This window comes from Poecile atricapillus, chromosome 3, assembly GCF_030490865.1.
Source record: "Poecile atricapillus isolate bPoeAtr1 chromosome 3, bPoeAtr1.hap1, whole genome shotgun sequence".
In the NCBI taxonomy this organism is placed as follows: domain Eukaryota; kingdom Metazoa; phylum Chordata; class Aves; order Passeriformes; family Paridae; genus Poecile; species Poecile atricapillus.
The window spans coordinates 70119516-70137825 of NC_081251.1; the positions used below are offsets into that span (position 1 = coordinate 70119516).

Sequence of the window (18310 nt, forward strand, 5' to 3'; positions counted from 1 at the left end):
AAATCAGTGCAACACTCAAATTTTTCACAAAAATATGACTTTTAGTGATTCTGGGAATGAATTACAGATAAACATTTAAGTGTTGGGAGCAAAAGATTGGTTCTGAGCTGCCCCAACAGTGGGGCAGGGTGTCCTGTGGCCCTGCCCAACTCACCCACGTAGAGCTGGGGCAGCACAGCCCCAGCCTGCTGGGTTATACTGGAGTGCACCGGGATACAGTGGGCCCATCTGGTTTATACAGGTCTGGACTGGGTTGTACGGATTGCACCAGGTTTAGACTGGGGCTATAGGGAGATATGCTGGGACATACTTGGTTTGTTCAGTCTAGAGAAGAGGAGAGTGAGGGGAGACCTCACTGTGCTCTTCAACATCTTCACAAAGAGAAGTGGAAGGGTAGATATAAGATTATAAGATCTCTTCACTCTCACAACCAGTGACAGGACTCAAGGAAATGGCCTGAAGCTGAGTCAGGGGAGCCTTAGCTTGGATATCAGGACAAGATTCTTCACCCAGAGGGTGGTTGGGCACTGGAACAGGCTCCCCAGGGAAGAGGTCACAGCACCAAGCCTGACAGAGTTCCAGAAGTGTTTGAACGACACTCTTGGGCGCAAGGCTTTACTCTTGGGGATGGTGCTGTGCAGCGCTGGGAGCTGGACTTTGATGATCTTTGTGGATCCCTTCCAGCTCAGGGTATTTTGTGATACTGAGCTAAACTGGTTGATACTGGCCTGGCCTGGGTTATACTGGGATGGACTGCGATATACTGGCCTGGACTCATTTTAGGCTGGGATGAACGGGGAAATACCGGGACCTCCTGGGCCCGACTGGTTCCACAGCCCCGCTCCGCCGCCCCTCGCGCGCCCCTCCTCACGCGGCCCTCCCGGCGCCTCGCGCACGCGCCCAGCCGGCCGCTCGCGCGCCGCCGCCACTTGTTTTGGAGGCGCGCGTGGTCCTCTCCGATTGGGCGCCGCCGCCCCGCCCCGGCCCCGGGACGGGAACTACATCTCCCGGCGTGCCGTGCGGCGGCGGCCCGGGAGCGGCGGGCGCTGGAGCGGGGCGGCGGCGGTGCCGCTGCTTCGCGAGAGGATTCCGGGCGCGCGGCGGTACCGCGGGCAGGTCGCGGTGAGCGCGGCGCCCCCGCCCGACGGGTCCCGCCGCCCGCAGGAGCGGCCGCGCCGGGAGGAGACGCTGTCGCCGCCGACCCGCGGCGCGTCCCTCTCCTTCCTGTGCCGGCGGGGCGAGGGCTGCCCCCTCCTCCGTCAGTCGCGGCAGCGGCAGCAGCAGCAGCAGCAGCATGAGCGGCGGCGGTGGCGGCCGGAGCGCGGCGACGAGGACACGGCTGGCAGCGCGGCTGCTGGCGGTGCTCGGCTGCGTCCTGACAGCGGAGGCCCAGGTAGGGACCGGCGGGTGGCAGGACGGCGCGGCGGGGTGGGACGGCAGGGAGCGGGCACGGAGCGCGGCCGGGCAGGGATGCCCTCCCGCTGAGGGTAGGGCTGCGGAGCCCTCCTGGAGGGGTACTAGGGCAGAGGCGGGAGGTGAGGTCGCTTCGGGGGTCATGGGGGAGAGGGCAGCTCTGGGACGTGTCATGTGCGGGCTCCCCGCGGAGAAGTCGGAGAATCTCTGCTTGGAGTCTGTAGCGCGCGTCCTTCCCCTTCCACACCCTGCGGCTGGCGCTTGTCGGCGTCCAGCCCGGGGCCGGTGCCGCCCGTCTGCGGGGAGAAGTTGGTTGACCTGGGAACCACAGGTAGCATCAGTCAGTGGGGTATGTTGAGGAGCTCTGCGTTGGCTCGTGCCCCTGGCTTCAGGCAGAAAGTTCGGTGCCCTGATGAAGTCTGTGAGAAGCCATATGCTCCAATGGTGATGCCAATGCCCGGGCTTGGCTTGTGCTTGGGTCGTGTCTGTATGCCCGCATTACAAGCGAGGATGAGAACGTTCCTGCCTTCTGTAAACTGCCTTCACAGCTTTAGGAGGGCAGGTGTCTGTAGTTAGGAGCTCGCTGTTCATCCACCGTGCGACCGTGACTGAAATGATAACTGGTGTTAAGTAGGAGAGGCTTTCAGCTGGGCCAAAGACGCCGGAGTGAGTTTATAGAGGAATACACTGTCCACGTGGAGCAAAGCTTATTCTCTGGATTATTCTTTTTCTTGTATTTTCTGAATGTCTGTGTTGTATAATATGCTACACTGTAGGTGGCCACCCAGAGAGATGATGACAGTAGCATAGGTAACTTTTATTGCAGCATTTTTTGTTGTAAGTTGAGGTTGTCTCTGATTTACATTATTTTAGTAGCTTTTTTAGCATAACTAAATGCTAATTGAAATGGAGTTCTTAAAGAAGCACTTAATAGAGTGGCATGGGATTTTTTGTGATGCTTGGCAGAGAGATTGGTTGTTGCTGTTTCATAAATTTGTTAGCATATTGTGTTCAGAATTTGGCTTGTGCAGGGAAAGAGAAGCTAGCCAATAGTTCTTGGAGTCGTGTTACCTAAGGCTGTTCTCTCATTCTGCAGCCATGGCAAAGTAAAACGTCTAAGGATCAAAACAAAGTGTCCCAGGTGGCCTTCTAATTGTTGAAGCAATTTAAGTACAACAGCCTGATAACACTAATAAGGTTGTTTTGTATGAATAGATTGCTTATTACTATATGCATTTATTCAGGTTTTTTCCTTAATATTAAAGTGCTGACTGTGTTTTTCTTTCTAGATTTCATAAGGAAAAATTGATGCAGGTTGGACATTGACCTTTTCTTCTGAAAGGTTGATTTATCTTGGAGAAGATAAGTTAAAAGTTTCACTTCTCCAATATAGCTTTGATACCTGTTTAGGAACTAAACTAGGTTTGACAATACCTGGAAGTACTTTGATAAGCATATTGGGAATGTAGAAAAAATAGCAGCTACGCAATGTCAGATGACTTCTTGAACACAATTTATAATAGGCCAATGCTTTTAGGTTTTATTGTAGAGTTCAAAGTAATTGACAGATGAAAAGAAACCATGATACTTGTAATATTACTTTATTGTAATAAAACTTGTGATAACTTACAGTATAGTTTGACTTTATATTTGTGGACTAAGTTAGCTAATGAAGTTCAATTAAAAGAAGGCAAAGTACCAATTGTGTGAATAACAAAGTAAGTCTTGCGATGTGTAATTTTAACCATGTAGTACACTGTTCTTATTTTGATGTTCCCAGTTTGAAAAAACAAATTTATTGGAAGATCCAGATGTTGATAAAAATGAAACAATTGTCTGCATGTTCTTGAACTGTTACATCGTGAGAGCCCTGAAGCCTACACTTAGACTAATTAAAAGAGCCTATGACTGGGGTACTTGAATGAAGTGTTGCTGTTGCATCATTGTGCTGTGAACTGCTTCCACTGCTGTGCAGTATTAGTGTTTCATATGTGCTGTGAAAGCATTTTATAATTTGTCATTTTGTACAGATTAGTTTAATTTTAGAGCATGCTTTCCAAGGAAACATTGATGTTGCTGTTTTATGTATACGGGGATCTAACTATTTCAGTTCTGAAAAAGTTGTGCGGAGGAAAAAAAATGGAAAAGTTAGTTTGCTTGCTCTGGTACTCTGAATTAGTTTTTCTCTTCATAATTTCCTGGATCAGTTCTAGTTTTTGAGGAGGAAACTTCATTAATCTAGGTAAACTGTCCTGCATTTTCAGAGATGTTCTTAGAATTGAGGCCTTAGTTAAACAAAAAGGCTGCAGTTTCTTATTTTTCCATGAGGATTTGACACTGAGTGTCCCTATTGCATTTATCTGGGACATTTTTCCCCTGAAAAAACATTTTCCATTTTGCATAGATGGTAAAATTATTTTTGTAAGCAGTGGATAGCCTTATGAGCTGGTCATCAAAATAGTTTCCTACTCTTTATCTTCTCAGTCCAAAAAAAACTTTCTTGTATCACCCTATTTATACAGCTCAGCAACATTTGAGCAAAATATTCAGAGTTATCTTTTTGCCTTTTTATATTGTAATGAAATGATGTCCTGTTTGCTTCGTGGTATGGTGTTACCTGTAAGAGCTGCACCTTTACAGATTTCTGCCTGTGTGTGATCAATAAGAAAGTTTGTAATTTTAAATGAAATTGTTATAGATTAAAGTGCACGGGGGTTTTATTTCTGCAAGCATAGTTAATAACAAGTTTTTTCTTCTGACTTTGGAGTTGGCAGTCATGTGGGCTGTGAAAAACCTGTAATTACACATTGGCTCTTTGACAGTTGTTTGCCCAGGTTTGAAGTCAGGTAGCATTAACAAGGGAAGCATAACAGCAGGAAAAAAAATTTGGTTAAAGTAACTTTCCTTAAATTAGCTTTACTTCATTGCTATATCTGCTCTACAAAATTGTGACAGCCTATTTAGTGCCTCAGGAAAAGTAGGATCTACATAAGGTGATTTTTCCACTTAAATGCTTTATTGCAATATCTTTACCTCTATTATTCTCAAAGAGAATTGGGGGGAACTCCATTTTCCAGGCCTCCTTTATGCTTCATAACGGAGCAGAAGCCTACAATTTCATTTCTAGTGGCTCTTTTACATCAAGCTTGGTTATATAAGGGTATCTGTTCTGTAAAGTATGGGAGTGATTTATCATGCATAAAACAGATTAGATGATTTCATAATCTCATCTATGTGAAATCTGTGGAGGGAAGAAAAAGCTACAAAATATTTTGTCTCTTTTTCCGCGTAACATTTTAATAGCTAGAAGTTCTTCTAATCCCATGAAAAGATATAAGATGTGTGGGCATTTCTATTTCAATTAATTTCTAGGCCATAATGGATGTCAATGAATTTCCTGTCTGGCTGAAGAACAGAAGCAGTAAGCACCAGTGTTTGGTTCCATTCCCTTCAGATATGTCTGTAGTAGTTTAAGAAGCTATGCCTAAGTGTGTTAGTTTAGGTTTATTGAAATTATATAACTGTTCATAGAATCACACTTTGAGTATTTCCACCTTTCAATAAGACACTGCCAGGGTCTCAGCAAGAGTGTTGTCATAGCCTAGTCTGTGATGTTAGTTGGAGCTGTCCTCTCTGCTACATGCACAGTTCTGCCTTCCCTTTCTGTGTTGGCAGTAGAACTTCTGCACTTGTAGTGTGTGCTGCTTTTCACAGAAGTGGTCTTAACCTAGTGCAGCAGCAGTACGGCTGGCTGTCCTGGCACAAGAAGAGGGATGAGTCCTGGAAAAGTCATGATAGATTCACAGCATTGCAATATAGATCCCTGTGCCTGCTTTTCCGTGGATTTGTTTGTTGAATTTATTTGTAAAATTGCAAACTTCTAGGGCACAGAAGAACCTGCATTCCTTTTCCCCATGCCTCTAAGGAAACTAGATGGAGTGTTTTCACACTTTGAGAAGAAATATGAAAATAAGATGACAGTGTGTGATTGTAGGGTTTTTTTAGGCAATTTGACTCGTGAGCATTTGGTAGGAGAACAGTTGATATGCAACTTTGCTAATATACCACATGTTTATAAATTAGAAAGTCTTGTTGCTTATTCTTCAGAAAGTTCTATATGCTGAAAGCATCAACAAATTTCAGGGGTGAATTTGTTAATCTTGCTAACATTGATTTAGCAGTGCATTTGGAGGTGGACTTAAGCTCAAAGCACTACAGTTTTACTTTGAGTTTATGTTACCAAGTATTTCGTCATGAGAAATAGTTGCTATGGAACTGCATTTCACTAGTATTTCTTTCAATTACCATATTTTTCTCTTTAAAGGATTTTTCTGCAGTTAATATTCTATTTTTGTATTAAAAATAAATGTTTATCTATTTTTTCAATAGCTCACAGGAGTCCTGGATGATTGTTTATGTGACATAGAAAGCATTGATGACTTCAATACTTTCAAGATCTTTCCCAAAATACAGAAACTGCAAGAACGTGATTACTTCAGATACTACAAGGTACACTTAGAATGGTATTTTCCTGAATAATTTAAATAAAATGCAGAAAATATAGGAAGGATTGCATATCAAGCCAACTTGCCAGTGTTAAGCTGCCTATTAGAAGCCCACAGCTCTTTAATTTGGTTGAAGCAGGTTTTCAGTCCCTGACAGTTATGTTGGTAATAAGTCTTGCTTGCTACATCCTAGAGTCAGTGACAGTAAATCATGACTGCTTTCATTTAATTGATAAGTGGTAGTTTTAAAGATAGTTCCTTTGTACTGCTGCATCTGGAAAAGGGTCATATTTTAGCAATTTTATGACAGCATGCAATGCGTATCTTCTAAGGAATACGTGTAATTTGAAATGGAAATATTGCCATGATTTATTTTTCTAGTGAGTTGCTGTCTTATTTCTGATTTTAGTGTTTGCTATCTAGAGAACTGTTATTCCTTTGAAAAATAGGTAAAACTGTTCCTTTTTCAAGTAGTATGTAGTATCACTTTTTATTACTTGAAGCAGTTTTTTCTCTGTATTACTATCTGATGTGCAAATGAAGATTTGAAGCCTGATACTTTTGTTTTCAGATATGCTTAACTTGAAAGTGAAGTTGCATTTTGACTCACCTAATCAGGTGTCTGCCTGCCACTGGAAAAAGGAGCTCACACTCCTCTAGGGCAGCACCCTGCCCCTTGGCTACTTTTACCTCTCAGTTAAGCCAATGCATGTCTTTAACCTGGTAGATATTTAGTTTGGGTGTTTTGGTTTGTCATTTGGTAGGGGGTTTTGTTGATTTTGTTGGTTTTGGAGTTTTTTCTCCTCAGCTTGTAAAAAGTCATCTAACTGATCTGGAATCGATGACAAATATTAAACTCATGCAAGATGGACTTATGAGTGTGCAGAAGGAGAAGAAAGCACTAGGCTCTTCCTTTTCTAGCCTGAGCAAGCAGTAATGTGTAACTGCACTTCGAATCTCCTTCTACATGATATAGTTCTCAATTCGCTTTTCAGGAGAAACAGGATATGTGCAACTTCAGTACTAATACATCACGTAGTAGTGGTAATGACATTCTCCAGAGGCAACAGAAAGATATGAAACAAAGTGCGTGAAGATGAGGAGCAACAGGTATACAAGACTTCACACAACAGTAATTTAATCTTGCAAATTTAGAGCTAATGTTCATTTCAACAGCAGTTCTGCAGATCATACTCTAAAGGTGTGTTTCAATCCTGCCTCATCTTTTATACTGGCCTTCGTAAAAGATGAGCAGTTCCAAGGGCCTGTGTGCAGTCCACCCAGCACCACTTCATTTAGTACTTCCAGTGGTGGCAGGGAAGTATTTGTGTTGAGCAAGCAGACTGAGTCAGTCAGTCAGAACATTCTTCACCCTTTCCTGTTTCAATAAATAACAGCTTTTTTCATATCCCTGTGTAGAGTGATGAAAGTGCTTTTAAGCACATAAATAGACGTGGAAGTTGTGAAGATGGGTGTTGTGGTTTAGGAATGGTACTCCCCACCAAACCACGCACCAGTCACTCTTGTTCCTGTTTACCTCTCCATGCTGTCTCAGGATGGAGATGAGAAATGGAGGCAAAAAGGTAAAGATCATGGGTTGAGATAAGAGCAGTTTTCTGGAAACAGCAATGAGGTAAGAAAATGAACAGTAACAGCAACAGTACTAATGACAGAGGGCATAAAAAAAAAAGTTATTCACAGAGAGGGGGAAAAAATATCAGATCTGACTCCCTCTGCCATTTTTTCTTGATTGGAAATAACCCCTTCTCCCTGGAAGAAAGTCCTTTTCCCCTGCCTCTGGCAATGATGTGAAGTGGTATAGAAGAACTCAAACCTTAATGTACAATACTGAATAGATGAGGTAGTTTTTATTTAAAGGCCAGAGAAAACTTCATGAAGTCTTGCAGAAGTTGTGCTAGGTGTTTTCTAAATAGTGGAACACTTCTCAATGGAAGAAATAAAGAAATAAACATTTGTGCCTCTAGTTTTATGCAACAAAACACACAAACTATGGAAACCTCATGATCAAGAATCTGTCTTTTAATTTGTAAAAGGACTGAGTAATACCCTGAGTGATAATAATGAAATCCAGTGCCTCATACCCTGAAGATCAGATGTTCTATGTAGACAGTACATGACTGGTTTGGTAAAAATACAAGTGCTATACAACCTCAGTTTGTGTGTGTACTGGTTTTTGGTGATCTTCAGTCATTCTGGGACAAGTACATCTTGATTTGCATGTGTGCTTTCAGAATTAATCTTCAGTTTAGGCAGCAGTATTCTTTTATTTACAAATTCCTGTGTAAAAACAGTGGCTGCCTAGTTACTTATATCTTCCTCAGTGTGTAAGCATTTTTAATTGTGAGAGTTTACTTTGAAGAGGGTTGTAATATAACTGTTGGCTTGTCTTTTTTGGTAGAAATTGGTGGGAGGTGAAAGTTTTATATAATAGGTCTTAATGTGAAGGTCATGTAGAATGTATCTATCTTGTGCTTTATTTAAAAAGGTATGAGTGAACAAGTACAATAAATAATTTTGCATTAGTTTTTTTCTAGGAATGGTGTTTGTGCATTGAATAGAGGAAATGGGGGGAAAGCAACCTAAAATCTCTGCTTTTATTGTATCTGTGATAGCAAGGTTTGAGCTGTAATGAGAAGATATTTGTCATCACTTCTAAGAAGTCACACCATCTGCTAAATGTCTTGTCAGGGTTTTTTTGACTGAGGAATCTCTTTAACATTTTAAAATAATACTCTGTTTTCAGTTTGATTTTGAAATCCAAAATCATCCAAGCACTTATTTGAATTTAGTAGTGGGAGATTTAATTTTGCTTTAATATACTATGTGTTTGTGTTCATTCACTGGAGACCATTATCATTAACAGTTTTACTCCATAAACCTTCATCTTATGTAGTTAGAGAGACTAATTCAAAGAAACCAAATGACAGACCAAACTCCCCCAAAACACCTTAGACTTAAAGTATTTAATGTAACACTTTTTTCCTTGTATCATCTCCCTTAATTTAAAGGATTTCCTGATACTGAGTGCTTTCTTCTACAGTTGCCTTATATAAGTGTGTATTGTAAACTTCTGCTTTTGTATGTTTAGGTCAACTTGAAGAGACCATGCCCATTTTGGGCTGACGATGGCCATTGTTCTATCAAAGATTGTCATGTAGAGCCTTGTCCTGAGGTATGGATCAAACATAATATATAACAGAAAGAGGATTTTTTGCTAAAAATTTGCCAATTTGCAGTGACTAGTATTATAGTAACAATACTTACTAGTGAGAATTTAAATTTAACTAAAAGCGATAACTTTCTTTTCCATTTGAAAAGTAGAAATACAACCAAAATATTTTAAGATCTTAGGCATTTTATGAACAAAGCAGGTAACTTCAAGAATAAGTCTCTTCTTAGCTCTAGCACCGTTTTGCGTATAACATGTTGAAAAGGTAAACGAGCAAGTTAATTTTTCAAAATACAAGTTAGCTTTAACCTCTATAGGAATGATACCTAATTTGTAGATTTTAATAAAGCATAACCATTTCTATGAGCAGTGCAAAAGCTGTGATTTATTTTTTGTTTTTAGAGCAAAATACCTGTCGGAATTAAGGCTGGGAGCTCTAATAAGGTAAGTACTTCTTTATTTCCGAAGGTTTGTTGTTTTTTTTTTTTAATTTTAACCTTATAACAGCTATGTGACTTTTTAGTACAAACCTTCAGTGTTGTTTTGAGTCTGTCATTGCTGGAGAGCTAGTGCAGACTGAGTCAATGAATGACAAGGGACATATCACAAGCAGTGCATGGCCACACAATGCCTGATGCAAAATTGTTGCTTCATTTCTGAGTACCAGCCACCTTTTAAAAAGCTATAGCCGAAGATGCAGAGGCAGTAGCGGTGCACTCTTTCTTAAGGAGCATAAATAATGACATCTAATATTTAAAGAACCCAAGTGATTGGATGGAGTTCTGCTTTGCCTTATTTTCAAGAGTTCATTAGTGCAGACATTATTTGGTCATTAAGACCATTTGGTCATAAAGACAGTTTAGGCCAGAGTGGCCAGTGCAGACTTAAGTAGTCAGTCTGTGCTGTTGGCTTTTGTTTGCTACTCTCCTAACCAATCTTCCTAGATCACCAAGTGATCTTGGCAAAGCCAAAAATGTCAAGAAGCGATATATGCCTAGGAAAAGAGCAGAAAAGTCAGATCAGAGACTACCCACACATCCTAAACACAGTCCCCAAGAAGGAGGATTTTAGCGGTTGAGGGAGTAATGGTGCACAAATGAGAGATCTTCCAATTGAGCGCCTTGACTTCATTGTAGACACTTACTTCTTGATTAACTATCCTATCTCCATCCTCCCCAGTGCTTTTTACCTCACTGGGCTGAGTGTAGTTCACAACATCATAAAGGACTTATGAAAAGGACTGTTGGCATTAGGTTTAGGTCTCATGCCAAGAAACATTATCAAAGATAGTTGAGATGAATATTTCATTGGGAATTGATGACTTGTGTGCTGCAGTCTGGAACAGAGCAGGCTTTCCAAGCTTTAGCTCAAGAGGAAATCTTATTTATTTTATACATACATTAACTCACTGAAGTAAAGACTGCCTCTTCATTTAAAGGTTCCTGGTAATCACAGAAGAAAAATCTTTCTCACCGACATGACGTAAATGTCAGTTGTTTGCCATTCCAGCACAAACAGCAATAGTTGTTCTGAAAAGCTGACACTATCTCTGGGAGCACATCTTGTGTTTTAGCTGAATAACCTGTTGCCTTTTCTCTTTTTCATTGACTCTTATGTTCCAAGCTTGATTGTAGAGAAAATGAGTCCTGGAATACCATAATGCATCCTAAAAAGAGGGATTGTAAGACTAAAGACTGTTTCAGAAAGGATTCTTGTAGCAGGCATTTGAGCTTCCTGATTGATTTATCTTGAGAGCCATAAATAAGTTGTTAAATAGTAATCAAGGAGTGTGCTGTTCTTTAGATACTTCACATGAGCGCATCAAATTGGATTTAGGAAGTGAAAAAACGAATGTCTTTTATTTTCACCACAATAAAGAAAGTGGGATAGATTCTTCGGGAAGCTGTCGTTTGCTGTATGTTCGCTACAGTGGTTTCCTTTGAGTTGCCTTGCTGGTTGTTGAAACCAGCTACAGAACTGAAAGTTAGGCAATTCTGTACCTTTAATCTGCAGCAGAAGGCACTAATACGTGCTGCTTTTCTGTAATAGAAGCAAATAGTTCTGGGTGAAAATTGTCATCAGAATGGACATAAATCTTACCCACGCCATTTTCTTACTTCTTATGGTTCAGTTAAATGATCTTTCATAGAGCCAATTAAAAATTGCCAATCTCATTTAATATCCCTTTTAAGGTAATATTGAATTCATATGAGTATGAATGTTTTGTTTCAAGGACTGTGCAAGTACTATGCTATTAGCCTGTGATAATTTCCACTTGGGGAAGTCTTGCACATAATAGCTTATCTGTTAAGTACTGGGTTAAAAAAAGGGGTGGTTTTTTTTTTCCTGAGGACAAACATGTCTAGTGTCTCTCTTTCATCCTGATAGTGTCAGTCTTGACAAGCTGAAAATAACCAAACATATCTTTTTAATAATGAGAGTTATAATCTCTTGAATAGATAAACTCATGGTAGAATCCTGTGGAGAGGTTTTCTGTGGCTTCTGTCCAGTTTCCCATTGCCTTTCTCTCCTAATTAGAGGAGCTTGTAAAATTCTAGCTTTATTTAGGTTTTTGTGGTTTTTTTGTTGGGTTTTTTTTTGCTGAACAATAAAGAAAACAGTTCTTTTGAATATTCATCTAGCAGCAAAGACCAAGGTTACACTTGTAGAACTTCCTTATAAGCATGCAGTTAGCAATAGAGGATGTCTTTTGAATTCTTGACACCACCATAAGCCTTTTGAAATAGTGCGGTAGAGGCACACAGTTATTTCCTTTTCCATAGTTTTGTTGCATTTGAGTGATGAATGCATATTTTGTGGCAAGGCATTAAAGCTGTATTAATACATTTGAAGCAAGGGACAGGAAACAGCAATGCCAGGTTGCAATATTCAACTTTGTAATTTGCTTCCTGCCCTTCTCTTTTCTGTTTTTTTTTCCAGTAACTGGCCTTAGGAGATTCTGGTTGGCACGAACAGATATTTTGTCCTAATCTTGTCAGGGATCACAAAGCACTGATCTGACAACTTTGCTATTAAACACTGGAGGATAGGAAATGCTGGAAATATGTTTTAAGACCTGACTGTTCATTTTGTTAGAAACCTTAAATTTAGGATTCTAATATTGGCAATAACCTTTTTTCATTTCAGGGTAGGGATTGGCTTGCGACTCTAGACGTGCTAAATGTTTGCTTCAGCATCTCAGTATGTTATTTCATCAGCAGTATCTGTTTCAGTCTAGGTTAAGGCTATTCCTTGTTCCCATTTTTCCATTTAACATCCATACAATGCTAAAGAATGAGGTCCCATGCCTGTCAAATCCAAGAAAATTGAGGAAGAAAATATTTCTAAAGAAAATATTTATGGACAAGACCCCTAACAAGATTTAAGTTATTTGGTTTTTGTAATCTCCTTCACTTCTTAGGTCTTCTGCTGTTTTTCCTTGTGTTGATTCAAGCAAATGCGTTTTTAAAATTGAAATAATTTTGCTTACTCATCTGAATAGTTTTAGGTAAATACTTTCTTTTTTTGAGTGATACATATTGTGGTGGTACTTTGCCTCTGACACCTTGACCACAAAGCTGTCCTCAGAAATGAATTACTCTTTCTTTTAAAATTTATAATTTATTTATTAATTGACCTAAAGTTTAGCTTGGGAAAAACATGCATACTACCCCCCCTGTGCCCAGTCCAAAAACCCCCAAAAGGAGGAAATTGAGTTTATCTTTTAGGATAGCACTGTTACTACCTTTTATGTTCCAAAACTTAGAAGAACTTTTTGAGCTTTAAGTTGACAGACTTAAATTCCTTATATGCTTAACCAAATTATTATAGAATAGTGGAATTTAATCTTTAATTCTTTGAATGTTTTCCTTAGAAGCGTTACAGAAGTAAGTGTTCTAGTGGATTCCTTTTTAAAAAGTCTTCAGAATGAAAGTTCAGGTTATATGTTTCAATTCTCTCTATAAAATAAGCAGAATTTCAGTTGAAAAAGCTTGTCTTCCAGACCTGTATGCATCTGAAGTGAGCCAATGAATTGGATTAAAGGGAACATGAGGGGGAAATGGCCAAAACTATTAAATATACCTACTGAAATGAAATGAAACTTGGGGTATGATTATAGTTGAAAAAAAAAAGGTTTGTTTTTAGGTATGACGCTGCTGGTCTTTCAAGGTCCTTTTATGAGTCTGTAAATAAGTATCTGAAGCACTCAGTGTAGGGTGGTTCATAACAAAAGAATTTAAACAAAAGGCAAAACAAAGTTTTGACATCTTTAGCTGAATTCTCTACAGCGGTTAAATTCACAGAGTGAAATCAGCCTGATGAACTTAAGTAAAAAAAAAAAAAAAATTGAAGTAAGAAATGTTCCAGAACCATATACTGCTTCTAGAAGAAGAGGATTTTCCCAAATACTAGGGAACTCACTGCTAAACTTAGAAATACATTTCACAACGCCTGTTCTTGAGGATTTCAATAATTCATTTGCATATTAAATATGACTTTTTTTTTACAGTATTCAAAAGCAGCAAATAATTCCAAAGAATTGGAAGACTGTGAGCAAGCTAACAAGCTGGGAGCAGTTAACAGTACCTTAAGGTATGATGTGATTTACATTAACAGTACAGAAATAGTAAGAAAGGAAGATTTTATTTTCTCTGAGGTGCTGGTTTATATTCTTCATTCTTCCTATAACCTATTAGAAAGTAAATGGGAAATGATGCAAGAACATCTGAAGGCAAAAATATTAAATGATAAGTTGACTTTTTTATTTAATGTATGCTTTGATACTACTTCTAAGAGGTATCTTACAGCATCAAGAATGAGAAGAAACTTGCATTTGCAAAACCACCTTTTCTCTATTCTTTTTTCTCAGTGATTGTGCTGGATTAAGGGGTTTGGTCCTGCTTTGTCCCGCTGTTGCACTGATGTGCCTATTTGTGATCATTCAGTGAACCAGATCAGGGAGTTGAATTACTTTTGTTGATGTCAAAGTTATTTTTAGCTTGGATCAATTCTCTGATCTTGCCCATTGCATGGCACTGTCAAGGCTGGGGGGGAAGAATTCTGCAGGATGGTGTTGCCCTGGGTACAGAAGTCTGTGGAACAGCATCTAGAAAACATGGTGCTCTACTGGATTCCCCACTTCTGAAAAAGATCAGTTCTTTGCTGTTAATGGAGGGATGTGGTGCCTTTGCCCATAAATTTCAGCAGTTCTACCTGGTAAAGGTGTTGAAACTTTCTTGTGCCTTGAAAAAATTACTGTTTCTGCCTGGTGTGTGGTGTTTTAGGGAAAATAAGAAACTCTTAATTCTGTTCCATTTCTGTAAGGCAAAAGAATGTGAGACTGTAAATGGAGAGCTAGAGAAAATGCCTTTATGAGAGTAGGATAGATGATTAAAGTTGGGAGAGGGCAGGTAATGGATTCTGCAAGTGGAGGATGAGTTTGTGCTTTGCAGGAAAACTTCCATGTTCTCTGCCTAGCAGTGCATTATCCTCTTGGTTTTGCATTGTTTTCCTGCATAAGTTGAATTTCTTGTGGTTATCAAATCTTGTCCGTTGGTAATTACCAGAGAATTTTCTCACCTAATGCCAAGTGCAATGTCTCCTTTTGTGATTTGGCAGAAGGTTAGAAATGTGTCTTTTAGTAGAATTGCCTCTGTTTGTAGAGTTGAGCTGGTACTAATTTGATCAAACAGAATAGGTTGCTTTTGTTATTTCAAGGTGCTTCCTTGCACGCTGGAGCAGAGTTCCCCGTCTTAACTTTACTTACACACAGTAGTGTGGCATCAGTAGTTCTGTGCTGCGCACAGTCACAGAAGAGAGGTTTTGGCACTGTTTGTGTTTTGTAGTATGGAAACTTCAAACTACTTTGTCCCTCTAGTATAGTGCACCTTTGAAAATGCTAGAGTGAGTGGAATGACATTAATATTAAAATGGCTTAGGACAAATCATATTCATAAATACTTTAGCTTAGAAGAGCGATTTAGACATCTAGTCTCCCAGTAAAAAGTAAGGCACTAACAATTACGACTTTCATTGAAAGTACAGGTTATGAAACCAGGGTAATTCCTCCCTCTCCCACCCTCAAAGTGACAGCTGCTAAAGTAGTACTTTGAATAGTACTACATAAAAATGTATTCTATGAACATATTTTACCAAGCTATTACTGAAGGAAGAGAAGCCACTGCAGTTTGTTGAAATAATGGTGAAGTCTTTGTCTCATGATGAATTTGACTTTTGAAAGTATTGCAGTTGATGCTTGCTTGAATCTCAGCACAATTAACAGGGGATAGCTCCGTACAGTCTCAAGTTTCAGATATACTGACTCAGAATTCACTTCCAAGCTATATGTGGGTTGTATTTCTTTCAGAAGACATTGATATTGTTTATTTAAAAGTTTAAAATCAAATGTATTTTTTTCCCCTCAGTAACCAAAGTAAGGAGGCTTTCATTGACTGGGCAAGATACGATGATTCACAGGATCATTTTTGTGAACTTGATGGTAAAATGTTTAAGCTTTTTCAGTGTTTGCTTTATTTGCTGTCTCATAAAAATGCAAAAGATCATGGTTTCTGTACAAATAACCATTTTCAAGAAGTTTTAATTTTGTCCCAAGTGACAGAAATGTGACAATCCATATCATACACACAACATGCAAATTTTTGCAATTTTACAAGGAGTGTTTGGTAGCCTACACAGTGCACATTCACTGTTTCCTCCTTTTAGCATATTGAACAGGAGATAGTTATGTAAATAAAAAAGGTGGTAAATGGGAGGGGGCTAACACTTTTTAGAAAAGCTTCTTACAAAAAAAAATGCATCTATCACAAATATACGATAAATGGCTTGCAGCTGGTTGTTTCTTACTACTGTGTTGTTTTGTTGCTGTTTTACTATGCTTGAACTGAGTTTGTTCCTCTTCCAGCCTTGCTGTTTCCAAATGATCTCTGCAACCTTATTTGTAAGGACTTTCTTATTGTTAAAACATTAGGATACTAGATTGTGTCCTTCCTCTACTCCATGTATATGGGTCTTTTTATTTGCTTGTAACATTCAAAGCTCAAAGGATTTCAGATAAGTGTGAGAATTGCCAGCTTCAGGATTGACTACTGAAATCCTTTTTAATAAACACCTTAAGAAAGCCTTCTATCCTAGGAATATTTAAGACGTAATGCTAGATGTTTTCATCTACCTTTAGGCTTATGTTTGGTATTACCTGAGAAAGTAGCAGCTGCAGTGGACTTAGCAGACGCAATTCTCTTTCAGCGCTTCTGCTGTATCTGATGTGAATGCTTTCTATATGAGCTGTTTCTGTAACAGCTGATGAGCATTACTGTGCATCTGAACTGTTATATGGCATTATCTGCTGTTGTCTCCACTATCTTCAAGTTGTCTACATACATTTTTTCAGTAATATTGAGCTGTGAAAGGTATAGTTGAGGAGCATTTCTTTTAGAAGTAATACTAACTTAAGTAGTTCCTGATTCTAAATACATCTCTCCTTATATCATGCCCTGCTAAAGGAGGATGTCCCCAGCTGTGTTCTTCCAGTGTGGGTTTTTTCTGCACTGGATCAGGTGTGCATCTTTCTGCATGGTAAGCTGATGAGGTTTACCTAAATAAGGGGAAAGTAAGTTGCCATTTCCCTGCCACCTCCCACACTGTTGTGACGAACTGACTTGTTGGGTGAGTTCATGATCTGGAGCAGGGACAATGAGAGAGAATAACTACTGGGAGTCATGGGGAGGAAGTAGAAACCCTTGCTTTCTTCTCCTCTCTTCCTGTTGGGCTTAATCATAAACTAGGTAAGGGAACTGATCTAGCTGAAAAAACTTAGTAGCCCGGGTCAGCTTTCCATCTTTTTGTTGCATAGCTCCACAGTGCACATAGACTCAGTTGTGTGTGGATAACAAGAAGAAAAATGGCCCCCAAAGTGATCAGGGAGTGTAGGAGCTGCTTAGGTTAGCCACACTGTCAAATAAATAAATAAAGCTGTAATTTGACTTTCTCTTATCTGGCACTCATTGTTGTGTGTCTTGTATCAGTCTCCGTTCTTTGTTTTTGCTGCTGCTGCTGAAGCAATGTTTAACTGCTCACGTGGAATCATCTCTCCTTTTTTAGAGCAGTTTCACTCTCTGTTTCTGTGGCCTTTTTTGATATCTGAAGAAGTACTACGTGGCACTTCTTGGGCTATTCCTATGAATAAGTCTCTGGACTTTCAGTTTATATTGTGTGTGGGGTTTGTTTAAGCATGAGTTGGTCTTGATCTAGGATTTCAAAGAGGGGTGAATTCCTCCTGCTTTTTACTGGTTGTAGCTTGAAACTATTTCTGTTTCTACAGTGTTTTTGTCAGAGAGAGTCCCTGTTTCACAATTTTCTTTGGATAAGTTAACTGAAATTTGTAGTGAACTTGCAAGATGAGAGTATAGTTTGTTGAAAGGCTGCTTAAGTAACATGCTTCTTCATGTAACCAAGAGATTGTTCTGCAATATGCTGAAAGTTTTGTTCAGTTAAGCAATGTGATTCAGACTTTTCTGCCAGTATACAAGGGTATTTGGAGGAAAAATGGATTTAGCTAATAAATTTACTGTATGTACCACCTACAAACTTTGTACTACTTTGATCTTGTCTTTGTTAAGAACCTACTGTATGCAATATACCCATTTCATAAAAGCAACCCCCTCAACAAAATTCTGACAGATAAACCTTAAATTTGGAGGCCATTTAAAACAAAATGCTGTTTATGTCTTAGCCTAGGGTCAGGGTATACAGTACATTGCAAGTGTTTATGGTCGACTTAAAGAAGCCACACCGATGATCATCAGACGTAGAAATTAGAGACACACACGAGACATTGGAATAGATTATATACTTTTGAGCTTTGTATTTAGCATGTATATTGATGCATTTTTACATACATGGCACTTAAAAACCAACTGGAAGACAGTATTATATGAGATCTCTTGTTTATATTTAGTTCTGTGTGACTGGTTAAGTTAAACCTTTTTCCAATTGATCACTTAGCATATGTAACAAAATATTTCCTATTTAGATGAGAGATCTCCAGATGCACAGTATGTGGATTTGCTGCTGAATCCAGAACGTTACACTGGATACAAGGGGCCTTCTGCTTGGAGAGTGTGGAACAGCATTTACGAAGAAAACTGCTTCAAGTAATTGGGAGGGAGAGGAAGCCTATTTGTTA

The 18310-nt window shown here is 39.4% G+C and overlaps 1 protein-coding gene across 1 annotated transcript in view; it reads left to right on the forward strand.

Annotated features, from left to right (window-relative positions):
• Positions 1–1020: 1020 nt before the first annotated feature.
• The window catches only part of ERO1B (endoplasmic reticulum oxidoreductase 1 beta), a 29085-nt gene continuing 11795 nt past the window's right edge, over positions 1021–18310 (forward strand). Inside the window, exons 1-7 of the mRNA XM_058835666.1 lie at positions 1021–1393; positions 5803–5922; positions 9028–9111; positions 9511–9552; positions 13619–13701; positions 15534–15607; positions 18158–18278. Coding sequence (XP_058691649.1) covers positions 1295–1393; positions 5803–5922; positions 9028–9111; positions 9511–9552; positions 13619–13701; positions 15534–15607; positions 18158–18278 — 623 coding nt within the window. The 5' untranslated portion in view covers positions 1021–1294. The remainder of the gene's footprint in view (positions 1394–5802; positions 5923–9027; positions 9112–9510; positions 9553–13618; positions 13702–15533; positions 15608–18157; positions 18279–18310) is intronic.